Below are 17794 nucleotides of genomic sequence, written 5' to 3' on the forward strand. Positions count from 1 at the left end.
AAATGAACACTCGCTAGGATGTTTTGCTCAACATTTAGCTTGGAATACATGTCCCATGATCTTGGTCCTATTTTCCCTTTATTAACTTTATTACATGGATTTTTAACCTGAAGCTGTTATAAATGTAATCTATGTAAAAAAGACTAAATGGAAAATCATGACTGTGAATTCCCATCCCGAGGTTGATGGTAATATGTATAATGAGAGCCATATGTGTGTTTCGAAATGTGCTAAATGCCCTTAGCCTACTGTGCTGCTTCCTTGGAAAGTGCATCAGGATGTATGTTCGGTTCTTTGTAAATATGACGATATGCAATGACATCAAAATTCCTTTTCAACAATAATACTTCACCTAACATAAATAACAGTGTGTGCACATGACAATTTGATTGCTGAAAACAAGTAATGAAGTAACACAAGCATGTAACCACTTAAATTTATTTGACACACTCTCAGAGTCTAATTCATTTATATTTATATTTGTGATTGATTTGTTCCTTTAATAAATAAGGTTAATTTAATCCAATCATAAAATTTAAATCTATTATAAATAATAATAATAATAAATTATTTTTCCAAAATTAAAATTAAAACTTTTAGTTTTAATTAATTAACTTAAAATTATTTTTACTAAATTTTTTTTTTTTTTTAATTCTATAAAAATTAAATTAATTATGTCAACGTTTATTTTGAAATAATGATATAAGAATTTTAATTTAATTATCAATAATTATTAAATAAATGGTAGGGATTTAACCTCCACTAAATATTCTAGAATATTCATAGCCGTATACATAAATCAAAAGTTGAGATTCATTTCCAAAATAGTTATGTTCTTTTTTCTCTCCTAATTAAACTGTTTAATTAAAAAAATGTCATATGAAGTAATGATTTTTTGGGCACATGGTATTGATAAGTCATTCTATTGACCTATGTTATGGTAAAAAAGACTATGTAAAGTTAAAAATCTCCATGATAAAGTACAAGTACATTTTAATGGTTAAAATTTTGTTCACTTTCCCAAATATATATATATATATATATATATATATATATATATATATATATATATATATATATATATATATTCTTTTTATAATTAATGATAATAATAATTTAAAATAAACCTCCAATATAGGTGTCTCAAGATGCAAGCGCTTAAAGGTGGCCAATTGAGGTGTCCATCCTCTTCGTTGTTATGATACTTTCTGAGTATCTTTTTGCTTCTCGTTGGCATCAACATAACTATATGATGATGCATTTATGTGTAGGCCTTTGTGCCCTTTTTGCAGTCATGTTTAGCCCTAGTTATCGTGCTTAGAAGAAAGACAACATAGGAGGAAACCCAATATTCTCGACAATCACTATCAAGGGGCAAAATCTTCTAACACAAGAAAATTGTACTATCTTTAAGAAAATGTGTCGGCTCGATAAGTCGTTCTTGCGGACAAGACCGACCTCCCTAGTATCTAATGATATCTAGCGACAAACAAACCAAACAAATTCTATCTTTCTCTAAATACGCAATTTATAAGTAAAGGCAAACAAGTGTTTTAGGCCTACCTCGGGTCCAGTGCAAGTTTGTGGAAGCCATGCTCCGTTGATCCAAATGAGCTCCCTTGTATAGAATCTGCAAACGCAAACAAGCACACACATTAAATAGCACCTGAAAAGCCAATATAATAAAGTATATTTATCATGATGATCAAGGAATTCATGAAGCAAACCATATAAGACAATTTGTTGAGAAAAATGAATCTGATTGTATTAAATTTAATCAAGCTCCTCCCAGGGTCCAACAAGAATCTCCTCTACTTTGACAAGTTTCACTCTCTTCCCAATGAAGCCAAAAGGTATGTAATCTCTCCTCTCAAGCTTAACTAGGAAGTCTCAATTCCAACAACGTTTACCCTAAAAAATGTTCAGCTTCTAACCTCCCCAGCAACTAGCCCAATGCCTTAATTTATAGTGCAATGGAGGGAAGTTATTAGGTCCACCTTCAAAGGGATAAGCTCCTCTCATCAAGGGATTAGCTCCTTTAATTATGGGATGCATGTACCACCTAGGAGCGAACCATCCACGTCAAGAATCCTTCTAGAAGCATCCAAAATTAACCCAAAGTGAGTTTTTAAGAATAAACTTGTGCCTTTTTTACTTTCACAGGGGTCCGCACCCACTCCTTTAGAGACAGAGTGGGCAGGTCCGCAGGTAACATGACCAAGGGGTGCGGGACCGCAGGTAACAGTAAGAGAAAGTGCAGAACCAGAGCTTTATTGATTTTCAAAGACTTTCTCTCATTTTTAAAGCTTGGCATGAAGAGCTGAGGTTTGAGACTTGCTAAGGAGGACAGTATGAATGATGATAGACCCATACTGACTGCAAATAGTCATGGTGACAATATTTTGTGTAACACAATGTTAGAGAGATTAATTTGGAAGGAGAACACTGGTTTCCAAAGCTTCAACAATCACGAGTTAACAAATATAATTCAAAGTGCACTTGAGAAGTGCAAAAGAGTAAAAATAGGAAATCAAAATCAAATTGTTTTCCTATAAATGCTTGGTTTGATGAGGAACGAAAAATGACAAGGAGAACCTTGAAAAAGGCAGGCAAGGAGAAGATGAATGTAAAGTTATATAACTAGATACTAAAAAGGAAAAAAGATGATTTCATGCAAACAAGGTGAGAAGAGTTAATATATCTAGGCAAGAATAACCCTAAGCTTTTATGGCGTGAACTTCAACCAAGGAAGAAGTAATTCGAAAATAATATTACAACCAACCAATGGTTCGAATATGCAAGACAACTTTATGAGAAAGAATCAGAGGTTGAACCTCCCCCTAGGATCAACACAACTACACAACTCTTCATGTTACAAGAGGTGGAGATTGGAATTAAGAAGCTGAAAACATGAAAGACAAAAGACTTGGTTGAACTTCAAGAAGAGTATCTAAAATGGGGAATGAACACTCTTGCACCACATATTATGGAAATATTCAATAACATCATTTAGCAAGGATTCCCAAGAGACTGCATAACTAGCCTAGCAATACCCTTTTTCAAAAGTGGAGACATTAATAATCCTTCCAATTATAGAATGATTATGATCAATCCATTGTTTGCAAAGTTTTTCAATAACATGGTAAAAAATAGAATCAGTAAGTGAGAAGAAGTAAAAGAAAAGAGGGCAAAAGGACAAATGGATTTTAGGATGAAGCATTCCACAATGGATCATGGTATCACACTGAGACACATTATTGAAAAGGTTTGGGGGGACAAAGAAGAAGTATTTTGCTACTTTGTTGACTTCAAAAAGGCATTTGACATAGTCCCTAGAGATAAGTTGTGGTGTAGAATGGAAGAACTTGAAATTCCTTTGAATTATAGAGCCGCTATCCATAGCTTTTATGAAGATGTGAAACTCAAAATTAGAACCTCAACGAGTATTTCAGAAAGCTTTAGAAGTGACATTGGAGTCAAGCAAGGTTGCCCTCTATCCCCTACTCTTTTTGGTTTATATATTGATAAACTGGAAGAGTGGCTAAATATGCAAGGTGGAGATGGTGTTCGGTTGAGGGAGTTTGTGATAAAACTTCTTTTATATGTTGATGATCTTGTATTGATTGCTAAATCAACCCATGTATTATAGATGCACCTATATGCCCTTAGGCATTTTTGTAGAGCAGAGGGGATGCAAGTCAATACTAACAAGACCAAATGATTTTCTCCAATAAAAGGAAGGAGAGCCAACATACATTCTTCTTTGAAGGCAACATTCTTGAAGAAGTAAATGAGTACAAGTACCTCAGGATTGATTTCAACAACAAAATTAATTGGGAAGACTGCAGAAATAAGAGAATTTTAGGAGGATGACAAACATTATATTCTCTTCAAAACATATGTAGAGAGGCAAAGTTATGGGATTGGAAAATGATTAAAGTGCTTTTTGGAGTCCTAGTCTATCTAGTGATGCTATATGGGTGTGAATTGTGGGCTAGCAGCACCCCGTTTTAAAATGGAAACAAATTGAGAAAATCCAAAAACGCTTGATCATGAGTAAGTTCAAAATAAAAAGTTTGGTACCTCATGAGACAATGTTGAGTGAAACAGGAGCAACTCCCATCGAAGTGATTGCTATGGTGCAACTCATAAGATATCTAAAAAAAATTGAACAAATGAGAGTAGGTAGATCACCTAACATTATCTTCAATGAAGGCATGAGTGAAAGAAATAAAACATGGATGAGACAAAACTACACATGGATGCAAAAATGGAATATCTACCTCAATGCCTTCCCACAAATAGCAAGGAGTTAAAGAATTTTGTTATGGAGAAGTTTCATAAATGGGTATGGGCAAAAGAGTTGGGTAGAAAGAAGAATTACTATATTGAGGAATTCAACCCTAGGTGTGGTCTCCAACAAAAAGAGTACAATGGGGCTAACATTTTATGGAGGGCAAAGATTCTTATTGCTCAATTAAAAACCAACTCACATCAACTTAGGTGTGAAACAAGACGAAGGAAAGGGCTTAAAGAAGCTTGGGAAGAACGAGTGTGTACATTTTGCACGTCTGGGTAGTGGAATCAGAAAAAACATTTCATTTTGGAATGTAATGTGTTCAAAGACATGAGAGAAAGGTATGGAAATATGTTAGCATCCGTTTCTTGGCATTGCCTTTTCAACAAGGGTTTTGTTAGAAGGTTGGGCCAACTCATCATCAATTTGAATAAGAAAATGATTGAATTGCAAAAGGCAAAAACACAAGAACTGGTGGTCTCATAAACTATTTTTAATCTTGCTGAAGTTAAAATATCATTTCATATCATTTCAGATCTGTAGGACTCAAGATTGACACTAGTAATTTAGCAATTTTTTACTATGTCTTTGAGATTACAAAACTTTTCTTTTGTAACTAATTTTTTTTTAATATAGATGTATTTTTATTTTTATTTTTTAAATAATTGAAAATTTAATAACTTAAAAAATTTAATAAAAATAAAAATAAAAAGTTAATTAGGTTTTATGATTTTTTAAATTTGAGGATGAAATAAATATTTTGATGCTTATTTACAAGTGATATAAATTTTTATTTACTAGTAATATAAATTTGTACCAGTGAATAATTAAATTTAACTTTCATATTATTGACGGAAAAGGATAAATGCTTAAATTATTAGAAATTCTACGGCATTGGACGGGGTAGTCGCTAGCGCGGCCAGCACTAAATACACAATCCATCCTTGCGCCCTTATCCCGAGCTGTTTACGCTCGTAAAACTTGCCAGTAAAAAGCCCCGTTGCCGGTAAGCGAGGCGAATATGCTCTGATTTGGCCATCGCCGGCTGAAGTGTGTCACAGTACAAATCTGTACCGTGAAAGAAGAAAGAAACTGAGAAAAGAGATGAGGTAAACCACGAGCGCGAGTAATTAGGGTTATTAGAGTGAGCCATAAAAATAAATAAATAAATATAATAATATGGTGGGCTATATAAAAGTAAGTAAAGTATATTGCGAGATAATGCGGTAGCTCACGGATCGAGCCTTGCAGCGTATTCCTTCAAGGGGAGTTTTGGGTCTTCTGGTCGCAGAGCTTTAGCTGGCCGTGGATGTTATTTCGATTTCTTCTTTTGCCGAATCAGAATTCAAAAGGTGAGTTCTTATTCTCTGTTTTCGACCATCTGCATCATATAATCGATGGACTAATCACACATCGCTTAGGGAAATAAGGGTTTTCCTTTGTGCACAGCGTCTAAATGGCGTTTTTTTGATTGATATTGGGTTAGTACTATTAGTTACAGGGTCCATATCTATGAGAAGAACAATCATCAAACAGTAGCGATAGGGTTTGTTCCAGGTCAAGAAGAGATCAATGAATACGTAGTTGTAGGGTTTGAATCTAGAATGAAGAATTAGTTACTGTTCGGCTTTACGCGACGGTCGGGATTTGTTTATGTATACCATGTTTGATATTGGGGACTAACGAATCGGCAAGTGTGCTGTGGTCGTAGCTATAATCTACTTGAATGCTGACATTCTTTCGTGCCGATACTGCTGCTTATAACCAAGTATTCGGAGTGGAGAGGGGTCCTTAGCTGTCGGGTTTGAATTAGAATAAGAAAGCTCAAAGGATTCGTTATATGATTTCTGAGACGTGATGATTTAGAATATGGATTGCTTGTTTGGATCACGTGAAAGCCTTAGCAAATCTTTTAGCATGCCATGGAAATTATTGAAATACATTGATCCTCTTTGTGATCTGTGAATAACATTTATTGATTTCATTTCTTGTGTTATTGTCCTCCGTTGGACAGAAAGGTTGATGTTTTTAATGATGATCTTTGTTTAGTTTGACAGATCTGTATTCATCAGTATAACCAGGCAGATAAAATATGTCCCTGGAGGTCACACAAATCCTTCTTGATGCACAATCTGTTGATGGCACTGTTCGGAAGCATGCAGAAGAGAATCTGAGGCAGTTCCAAGATCATAATCTGCCGGCCTTTCTCATATCCCTATCTGGTGAACTAGCAAATAATGAAAAACGTGTTGAGAGCCGTAAACTTGCGGGCTTGATTTTGAAGAACACTTTAGATGCCAAGGAGCCCCTCCGAAAGGCTGAGTTAGTAAAGAGATGGATCTCCCTGGATGGAGCCGTGAAGAATCAGATCAAGGGGTTCTTACTGCAAACTCTTTCTTCACCTGTTCCAGATGCTCGATCTACTTCAGCACAGGTTATAGCAAAGATTGCTGGTATTGAGTTACCTCAAGGTCAGTGGCCAGAGCTCATCAGGACATTATTACTCAACATGGGTGGCCCACAAATGGAACCACCTGCGCATCTCAAACAGGCCACTCTAGAAACTCTTGGATATCTTTGTGAGGAGGTTGCTGCAGATAGTCTTGCTCAGGATCAGGTGAATTCCATTCTTACAGCTGTTGTGCAGGGAATGAATTCAACCGAGATTAACAATGAGGTTAGGCTTGCTGCTACTCGAGCATTGTATAATTCTTTGAATTTTGCTCAGACGAATTTTGATAATGATATAGAGAGGGATTATATTATGAGAGTAGTGTGTGAAGCAACCCTGTCCCCAAAAGTAAGGATTCGACAAGCTGCTTTTGAATGCCTGGTGTTGATATCTTCTACATATTATGAGAAGCTTGTCCCTTACATGCAAGACATATTTTCTATTACAGCAAAGGCTATCAAAACAGATGAAGAGACAGTTTCTCTTCAAGCTATCGAGTTTTGGAGTTCTATATGTGACGAAGAAATTGATATACTAGAGGAATATGCAGGAGACCTAAGTGGTGATTCAGATGTGCCTTGCTTTTATTTTATTAAGCAAGCACTTCCTGCTCTTGTGCCAATGTTATTAGAGACATTGTTGAAACAAGAAGAGGACCAAGATCAGGATGAGGGGGCATGGAATCTCTCTATGGATGGAGGAACTTGCTTGCGTCTTGTTGCGAGAACTGTGGGAGATGACGTTGTCCCCCTTGTTATGCCATTTGTAGAAGAAAACATATCAAAGCCAGATTGGAGATGTCGAGAGGCAGCTACTTATGCCTTTGGATCAATTCTGGAGGGTCCATCGCCTGATAAGCTTACTCCTCTTGTCAATGTTGCTCTCAACTTTATTCTCAATGCTATGAAGGATGAGAATAGTCATGTTAAGGACACAACTGCATGGACCCTAGGGAGAATATTTGAATTTTTACACGGTTCAACAATGGAGACACCCATAATCACACAGTCAAATTTACCACATATCCTATCAGTGCTACTTGAAAGCTTGAAGGATGCACCGAATGTTGCTGAAAAAGTTTGTGGTGCGTTGTATTTCCTGGCCCAAGGCTATGAAGATGCAGGGGCAAATTCCTCTCCACTATCTCCGTTTTTTAAGAACATTGTTGAGGCTCTTCTTGATGCAGCACATAGGGAGGATGCAAGTGAATCTAGGTTGTGGACTGCAGCATACGAGACATTGAATGAGGTTGTTCGATGTTCAACTAAAGACACAGCTGCTATTGTTATGCAACTTGTTCCTGTCATCATGCTTAAGCTTAATGAAACTTTGGAGATGCAGAAACTATCATCAGAAGGCAAAGAAAAACAGAATGATTTGCAAGCACTTCTATGTGGTTGCTTGCAAGTGATCATTCAAAAATTGTGTGCTTCTGAGTCAACTAAGTATGGTATTCTACAATATGTTGATCAAATGATGAATCTTTTCTTGAGGGTATTTGCCTGTCGGAGTGCCACTGTTCATGAGGAAGCAATGTTGGCAATAGGAGCTCTTGCATATGCAACAGGTGTGGAATTTAGAAAATACATGCAAGAATTCTACCGATATTTAGAGATGGGTCTCCAAAACTTTGAAGAATACCAGGTTTGTGCTATTACTGTTGGTGTGGTCGGTGATATATGTAGGGCATTGGATGACAATGTTCTGCCTTTCTGTGATGGTATTATGACCTAGCTTCTTAAAGATCTGTCGATCAATCAGTTGCACCGATCCATTAAGCCTCCAATATTCTCATGCTTTGGAGATATTGCGTTGGCTATTGGACCCCAATTTGAGAAATACTTGATATATGCAATGCCTATGCTTCAGAGTGCAGCAGAGCTATCAGTGCAATCTGCAGGTGCTGATGATGAAATGATTGAATACAGTAATCATCTACGTAATGGAATTCTAGAAGCTTATTCAGGGATTTTCCAAGGTTTCAAAAATTCACAGAAGGCTGAGTTGTTGATGCCTTATGCAGGTCACATTTTGCAATTCCTCGAGAGTATTTATCAAGAAAAAGACATGTAAGAATCAAGTTCTGTTTCATCTAGATGTTTTTTGTATTTAGTAGTTTTTGATGAGCTGTCATTTTTGTAATTATCATTGGTTTAAGTTTTTTCAATATTCTATTCTGTATCAGAATTACAGATAAGGTCTTCAGTGCTAGTTATGTTTACCTAAGCTTCATTCTCATAATTTTGATAGAAATTTATATTTTCATACATGTTAACGCAGGGATGAGCAAGTAACAAAGGCTGCAGTTGGGGTCCTAGGTGACTTGGCTGATACATTGGGTTCAAATTCTGCACCGTTGCTGCGACAGTATGCCTTTTACAATGATTTTATTGATGAATGCTTGTCATCTGATGATCAACTGATTAAGGAGACTGCAGAATGGGTTCAGATGACTATGCATCGAGTTGTTTCAAGTTGATTGTGTCCAGAAAGTTTGGAAATGCATGCAGTTGTTTGGGTGCGTCGAGTTAAAGGAGTTTGGGATTGCATACTTATCATTGTGTCAATGATGATTCCAGAATCCACATGAACCTTGCCAACATATTTACAGGTCCTCAGGGATTTTAAGGTACCACCTTGAGAGTCAGGGTTTTGGTTGAGAGGATCTGGGAATTTGATTCCTGCCTCTGCTAACTTTTCATCTTTTCCATTGCTTGGCAGCAAGATTATGAAAGTCTTGCCCAAGTCCTGCTTGTTAGCGGGCCTCAAAGAGAGCTTAAACTGCATTCATGGTTATGAAAGCAGCTCTCAGTGCTGTTGTTCTATCAACAGCTAAAACATCATCTTTGGTTGCTTTTGTTGTGCTTACAAAAGCATCAAAGGTTGGTTTGAAATAAGCAATGGCAATGTCAAGATTGCATAACAAGAAAAAAATTACCATTGCTTCTGCCACTTTGTATGCCAACCATGCCATACCTTGCTACGTGCCAAACTGGCCAGAGTGATTAATAGCCCTTCTTCTATTACATCTGAAAGAAAGCACATTTGCTTTCTTAGGCTCAATGCTGATGCATTAGCCAAGTTCATCAAATATTAGCATCTGCATTTCCACCTTCTTATCTTCCATGTTTTCCTCCTTATTAATTGGATAGGTTAAATATCCTTTATCCATTGCATTTATGTTTAGGACTGCTTCAAAGCAAGCATGCATATGCAGAATAAATTTCTGCAATGCATTACTAATTTGAGTTGAATCATTCTTTCCTTCTCGTAGAAATCTTCTATTTGCTCCCGTGCTTATGTCTATCTTCGCTGTACTCTCATGTGCATGTTTGTCGTTTAATGTTGGCCAATGCTATAGGTATTCTTGTGGATGGGATGACTCTGCTATTTTTTGGTTGGAAGTCTGTGGATGTATGGATGTTCAATTCATGCATCTTGTTTGACTATTGCATGGAATGATAATCCCAAGCGTGTCATCAATCTACCCGCCTAGTCTGTGTCTGATTGATTCAAATGAATATAGTAGTTATTAGTTTTTCTATTCATTGACCTTCAGGTGGTCAATTTTAAGGGTTGATAAGGCAGTGGTCTTTATCTATTCTGCTTTATCATGGTGAAGGTCCATCCTGTACTGAATAAGAAATTTTGCTTTGTATAGTGAGATTTGTGCAACTGCTTCATGCTTAATATGAGCTCTTTCAATTGATATAGAATTATTGCCGCTGGAAATTTAAGGACAGTGCTTTTGCTGCAAAATATCTATCTATGCATTCACTTCAACTTACTCTCTGATATTGTTTTAATCCACATCAAATGTATGCAAAGCTTCTTGAATGTAGTGCCCTTTCAGTATATCCAAGTATGCATTTCAAAGGAATCTGGTCGAGGTATCTTAATTTTAAGTTGTGAGCTAACTATGAGCTTTTATCATCTTTGGTGGTTCGATAGGGGAGTACTAATGCAAAGGGGTAACTATGGTTGAGTCATTGCACCTTTTTTCTCTTTTCCACTATCAAATTCTCCCCTGCTGATCTCAAAGATATCTGTTTTAAGATTAAATTGAGAGCATTACTTCACATTTTAATTCTGGCTATAAGCTAGTCCTGCACCCCTACACTTTGAAGCCATGTTCCGAAAAGAAAATTTTGGCCAAGCCATTTCGTTCACTCTGTCGTCATTTCCTAGTTGTGCTCACCCTCTGGTCCTAATAAGATCTATTTTCCAAATGTCTAAATAGCAATTTTGGTACCGAGTTTTCCAATTTTTTGTAACCTCCACTGTTTAATGCCATTGTAACTTTTATATGTTTGCTTGTTTCTGGCATATCCTTTTTGCCTCTTGCAGATGTCTGTTCCCGACAGAGTTGTGATGCTAGAAGGGCATGCGTTTCAAGACCAATGGTGTTTTGACATTATTTACAAATTGACACACAGATGATCAAAACTTTGTATAGGTTCATTTTGTTCTATAGTGGATCTATAGCATCAAGGTGAAAGATTCATAACTGAAACATTGTAAAGTGGACCCTTTGATTTGCTATTTGTTCCATGGTGGATCTATAGCATCATGGAAGAAGTTTCATAATTTAAATCATCCACAGAAAAATCAAGAATTCGATACAAGGCACTTACATATTCTTAGGTCCACTGACATGCAATAAATAAGAGAGCATATATGATACATACACTTACATTTTGATCCCTATTTCTTGTGGGAACTTGCTTACAGATAAGTTTAACGTGCACCCTACCAGGGTTGAACTATATTTAGTTTAGTCTAGCTGTAGTTGCACCACTTGGTCCTTATTTGAGAACGTTGAGTTGTCCTCTAAACTGCATTATGGCAGTTGACATGTCACTAATGTGAAGGTAAACAGCTTCAGCCCCCAGACTATGAAGTTTTGTATCTCGAGGAAGGACTGGAGTATTAGGATATGCAAATTTCATGTTCTTGGAGAGTGGGATGAAGCATATCTGATGGTTAAAGACGCGATCTAATTGAAGGCCATTGTTAAAAATATGCAATGTACACAATGAAAAAATACACATTATTATTATCTACAGCTTTGGTACGCCTATAGTCCATACTATTTCTTTTAATTCTAAGGCTACATAAATTTTGTAAATCAGTTCCCGAGACGCGTTCCATAAAAATATATAATTGTAGATGTTTTTCTAGATTCTGAAGCTATTAAGAATTTACCGTTTAGCATTGATGCATTTGTTCTAGCTGTCTTACTCAGTAGGGACAGCCCATGATAAATCGTTATTAAAGTTTATGAAGCTAAAGTTTTCTAGTCATATTTCTCTAATAAATGGTTTAGTTTGACTTTTTAATCTTGTATGGTGCTTGACATTCCAGCTCTGAGTACTATTTTTTAAATGTCAATGCAAAGTATTGTTACTTCTTGGAACAGATAATAAAAATTGGTTTCCAATGTGTAAATTCAGCTCTAAGAAATGATAAGGTTTAGTTCAACTCGTCTATCTTGTATGGTGCTTAACATTCCAGCTGACAGGATTATTTTTTGAATGCCAAGGTTGGGATTGTTTTTTTTTCCTCTTACTATGGGGAATAACTCTGAATAATAACTGTCAGAATAATCTGAACAATACCCAAGATGAAACAATGCTCTCTGAAAATTAATAAAAATGAGTTACCAATATGTAAAGTTACCCCTGAAATAATAAAAGGTTAAAGTTTACTCTTTTTTTAATAATGTAATTTCATTTTTAATAACATAGTAAAATCATATTTTTAATATTATATCTAGAAATGTTAACGTTGTTAACTAGTTTAATTATAGAACAGTAAGTGATATTAAACACTATCCTGTGGCAATACATTCATATCTCACAAGGAACATTACCAAGCCTATTTTTTTAATATTATCATTTTTTTAGTTTTATTCTTTATATATTTCAATAATTCGTTCTACCTTAAATATCTTATCACTACATTTCATTTTATCTATAATTGCTTTGCCTTTTCCTCAGCAAGAATAGGTATTATATTTCAAAATTTGATTTTGTATCAGCATAGCCCAGTTCTATGTTGAAACATAATTATGTTTTTATTAAGCGTTTATGTTGTCACACGGCCCATAGCATAGTGCGAGTGACCTCACTATTATATAAAATCATCTTTCTCTAAAGAGTTGGATGATAAGGGTCCACTAGTATGGTTTGTCATAATTTGAAATAAAGTTAAGGCCTATCCAAACGAGAAATGGGTTAGTTTGTCTTTGTGTGTTTGAATATAAAGTAATCCCTAGAGTGGCGTCTATTCATACAAGGGTAAGTTAAGTTTTCCCTAAAGAGGGGTCTGTCTATCCATACAAGGGTTGTTGCATTAGGAAAACGGGTTAGTTTGTCTGTGTTTGAATATAATTTTTCCGGAATGATAAAAGCTTACTAGTATGTTAATAATGTGAAATAATGTTAAGTTTATACAAGGGTTGTTGCATTAGGAAAACGGGTTAGTTTGTCTGTGTTTGAATATAATTTTTCCGGAATGATAAAAGATTACTAGTATGTTAATAATGTGAAATAATGTTAAGTTTACTTGTATAAGGGTGGTTTTATCAGAAAAACTGGTTAGAAAAAGACAAGTTTAAGTTTTCACTGTTTAGATGTCCATTAATACACTCGTTTGTTTTGAAAATGAGATAAACCTTAGTCATTAATAATTTTGTTTTGATATATGATTGGTTGACCTTGTAATTCACTGGGTTGGCATGCACATTTTGATATAGAAAGTCCTTATTTGATTGATTTGAGAGGAAAACAAGTGTATGTCAAATATAAAAAAAAGAAAGATGAAAAATGATTTTGTATTTTTATAATGTAAAATTGTCTCTTTATTTAATGTGATTTTTATGCGTGTTTTTGACCGCCATCGTTACATTAATCTAGACATAAAAGATAAATGTGATTTTTATGCGTGTATTTGACAGCTATCGTTACATTAATCTAGACATAAAAGACAATACTGTTGAAAGTATGTATAGAATAATTTGGACATGAAAGGCAATCATAGTGAAAGTACACTTAGTAAAATGTATTTTTGTATGTTGGTAGTCAAATAGTCATAGTAATGTTCAATTGTGTTGAGTGAGAAATTGTAATAGCCGTTTTCATTAGTATTGTGTTCCTACATTTCAATGAGTAGTTACATAATTATATCCAATCAAATGACACTTCACTCTGAACTAATTTATTATGAAAATTTGTTTCTTTATTTAATGTGACTTCCATGCTTTTATTTAATAACTATGGATATGTTAATCCTATCAAATTACACTTCACTATGAACTAATTTATTACCAAAAATTGTTTCTTTATTTAATGTGACTTCTATGCTTTTATTTAATAACTATGGATATGTTAATCTAGACATAAAAGGAAATCATGGTGAAAGTATGGATAGGATGATTTGGACATAAAAGACAAGCATGGTGAAAGTATGGATAGGATGATCTCGACATAAAAGACTAACATGGTGAAAGTATACTTATTTGGATGTTGGTAGTCAACTTAGCCATAGTTATGTCCAATGATAAATTGTAATAGCCCACTTCATTCATATTGTGTTGTTATGAGGGGGGAGAAAATATTATTTTTCAACTAATAATTAGCATAAATATTTTCAATCAAGTCACACTTACCATGCATGATCCGTGAGTACTTGGCCTATGGTTCATCCCTCTTGTCAACATGGATTACTAATGCAGAAGTATGGTTCATCCCTCTTGTCAACATGGATTATTAATGCAGAATTATAATGTAAGGCATATACAAATTTTTATTATGTCAAGTTTAGATTTTTAGGTCTTGGTTCAAATTTGACTTAATGCTTGTTTATTTGCTAGAAGTGCCAAGGCAATGTTTCATGAATGATAGATGCATTCCATTTTGTAAGTTAGCAATTGTGTCCCTATGAATTTGTCTCTTCAATTCAAAGATGCCAACATGAACAATTCATTGAAGGGCACTGCAATGTAAGTGTTCAATGCCAACCCTTTGGTTCTCTTAAGTAGGCTATGCATTCTATTATATAAATGGGAATACACAATACTCAAACAAGTTGCATTTGTGTATCGTTTTTTGATCAACATGGGCAAGTCAATTATAATTTCAAAATATGATTTGTGTTGCTTTGTAGGTGATTTCATATGAATGTCTAAAATAGATAGGCTTGAAGAGTGGATGAATGATATTTTGAACAGAGTGTACATTTTAAAATATACCATATGCTTGCTAGTCATTGAGTAAGCAAATAATGAAGAATGATGTAAAGACATCTAATTTTTGCAATCAACGATCAGACAATTGATAAATAGTGTTGTATATGGTTCATTAATCCCATGATTAGGGCATTGTTTAATCGGATGTAGGTACCAAAATGCACAGGCTTATGGGACATATGCTTGTATTCATACAATGTATAATGACAAGGACAAAATCAAACAAGAACAGAGTGCTCAAGTCAATAAAATAAAAGCAAATAGAGATGGATTATTGTGGTTTTGAAAATAAATTCAATAAGAGGTCATTACAATTTTCTTTTTGAAATGAATTGCCTCAGCGGATGCCGTGTCCTATTGTTGACCGTGGATTTGTGGTGTTAGACTATTGAGGTGTTAGACTATTGAAAGAAGTTTGGTCGTTGATCCTCACACGGTCCTTTTGTCTCCCAACCCAATGGCCTCTCTGTCTTCAGAGTTATTGTTCGGGCTCGAACAGTTATAGTGGTGGGAGTGCTCGCACATCCAAATACGATCCAGATTCAGCTTCAGATCTGATCTCCGTAGAGTTCGGGTGGTGGCAGATTAAGCATTTCTTGCTGTCGAGCCTCGCATGGACACTGGAGGCCTTTCATACGATGGTCATGTTTTTCATGATTTTCGCCGACTATGAACCCCATTGGCATTGCAATGGAGGGAAAACCCTAGAGGATATCCTTTCCATGAAGCCAAGGTTCGAATCCTGCAGCCCGACGGGATCTATATGCTCCATGGATCGGGCCTCATGGGACTGGGACGGAGGCCCCAGGGTTTCGACGGTCTCCGAATGGGATCTCGTCTGCGGCCAGAAATACAAAGTTGGGTTTCTGCAGTCTGCGTTCTTTGTCGGGTGTTTGCTCGGTAATTGATATTTTCAGCCCCTGTGCGCTTTTATATCTGACGGCTGATCGCCATTAAGATTTTCTTTCAGTTTCTGATTTATTTTTTGATACAGGTGCAGGGATATTTGGGCATCTATCGGATTCTTCGCTGGGGCGTAAGGGTGTCCTGAAGTTGGTCTGCATTTGCAATGCCATTTTTGGTTTCTTGACGGCAATGTCGCCGAATTTTTGGGTTTATTTAATTCTCCGTCTATTGACGGGAATTAGCAGCGGTGGCCTGGGGTTGTCGTCATTCGTCTTGGCGACGGAAGCCGTCGGACCGTCCAAGAGAGGACCGGTTGGCATGTCGACTTTCTACTTCTTTTCTCTCGGCATAGCAGTGCTGCCGGCTCTGTCCTACTTTTCCGGCAACTGGAGATATCTGTACGTCGCGAGTTCGATTCCCTCGGCCTTGTATTGCATCTTCGTTCTGCCGTTCGTTTCGGAGTCCCCGCGGTGGTACCTGGTGAAGGGCAGGCTGCAAGAAGCCATGGGCATCATGAGATCGATTGCGGCCAAGAACGGTAAATCGCTGCTGGCGGGAGTTTCTTTGGCCCTGGCAGGCGACGAACAGGATGCGGCGGACTCTGACGAGTCATCGGGAAGCCTCGTGGACGTTTTCCAGTCGCCTGTGACGCGGACCCGAATGGTTTTAATGGCGTTCATTTGGTTGGCCTGTGGAGTGGGCTACTATGGTTTGAGCCTAAACGTTGTAAATCTAAGTACCAGTTTATATCTGAGCGTTTTCCTCAACGGAATCGCAGAAATGCCCGCCTTTGCCCTGACGACGGTCATGTTAGAAAAATTCGGACGGCGAGCGATGCTGGTCTCCACGATGCTGCTGAGCGGAGTGGCTTCTGTGTTGGGAGGCCTGATGTCGGCCCTACTCCATGTTCACAGTTCGAATCCCAACTCCACAATGGGCATGCCAAGCTGGGTTGCCGGGCGCATGCGGGGATTTCTGAGCGGCGTGCAGTTAGCATGTGGCGTGGTAGCAATATTCGGCATGGCGGGGACTTATAATTTGATATATATATACACATGTGAGCTGTTTCCAACAGTAGTGAGGAACGCAGCGCTCGGGCTGGCGAGCGAAGCGGGACAAATCGGCGCCATAATCGCTCCGCTGGTGGTGGTGATGGTAACTGTAAATCCTTCCCTGCCGTTTGCAATTATCGGCGTTTCGGGTATTGTGGGAGGGTTTCTGGCTTTCAAGCTTCCCGAGACTTTGCATCGCCCTCTGTATGAAACCATGGCAGCTTTGGAGCATGCAGAGCCCACTACCTGTGTTTAATTTAATTGTTTCAAAACACAGGAGAAACGATTTGATTCGTTGTTGAATCAAATCGTTTGTTTAGTCGGATCAAAGTACTTTTAGTTGGTAGAGATTCACTGAGGAGGGTAATTACATAAGAAAAGAGTTGAAAAGAGTTTTATTAGTGTTATTTTTTAGATTTTTGGTGTTGGAATTTGTTCGAAAATTTTGATTTGTGTTATTTAAACTGGTTTTTTGAGTGTCTATATAAAATTCAGTATTCTAAAAATTTTTAGGTTGTTTCTATTGTGCAAAAATTACCAATCAAAACTTGTAATTTGAATAAATTCTTAACAGATTTGACTATTGTTGGTTTGAGAGTGTTGGAGGACGGAAAGTCGACGGGAGGACCTCTACCGATGGCCAGCAAAGGATTCGATCCCTCGCCGTTCACTCGCATCCGCAAGGGAGCGCCGGAAAAAAAGCAGAGACAGCAATCGACGCTTTGTTCTCAGGACGCGGAGGTTCTCGTTTGGCATGCAAACATCACCGTGTCACATGATTTCTCCTGCAATAACAACCATCTTCTCGTTGATCCTCAAGGCCTCCCTGACGAAGCCTC

The 17794-nt window shown here is 36.8% G+C and overlaps 1 protein-coding gene and 1 pseudogene across 1 annotated transcript; both read left to right on the top strand.

The window, feature by feature from the left end:
- The first annotated feature begins 5459 nt into the window (after nucleotides 1-5459).
- Nucleotides 5460-10491, top strand: LOC149205251 (importin subunit beta-1-like). The gene is given in 3 exon segments (XM_089394964.1): nucleotides 5460-5649; nucleotides 6355-8818; nucleotides 9030-10491. Coding segments are annotated over 2 exon segments (2628 nt in total). The 5' UTR covers nucleotides 5460-5649; nucleotides 6355-6389; the 3' UTR covers nucleotides 9229-10491.
- A 5276-nt stretch (nucleotides 10492-15767) lies between these two features.
- On the top strand, nucleotides 15768-17287 carry LOC149205252 (organic cation/carnitine transporter 4 pseudogene; annotated as a pseudogene).
- The last annotated feature ends 507 nt before the right edge of the window (nucleotides 17288-17794 follow it).

The sequence above is a fragment of the Pinus tabuliformis genome, chromosome 1_2 (genome assembly GCF_031772625.1).
Source record: "Pinus tabuliformis cultivar Carrire ecotype Pingquan chromosome 1_2, CPIR1, whole genome shotgun sequence".
In the NCBI taxonomy this organism is placed as follows: domain Eukaryota; kingdom Viridiplantae; phylum Streptophyta; class Pinopsida; order Pinales; family Pinaceae; genus Pinus; species Pinus tabuliformis.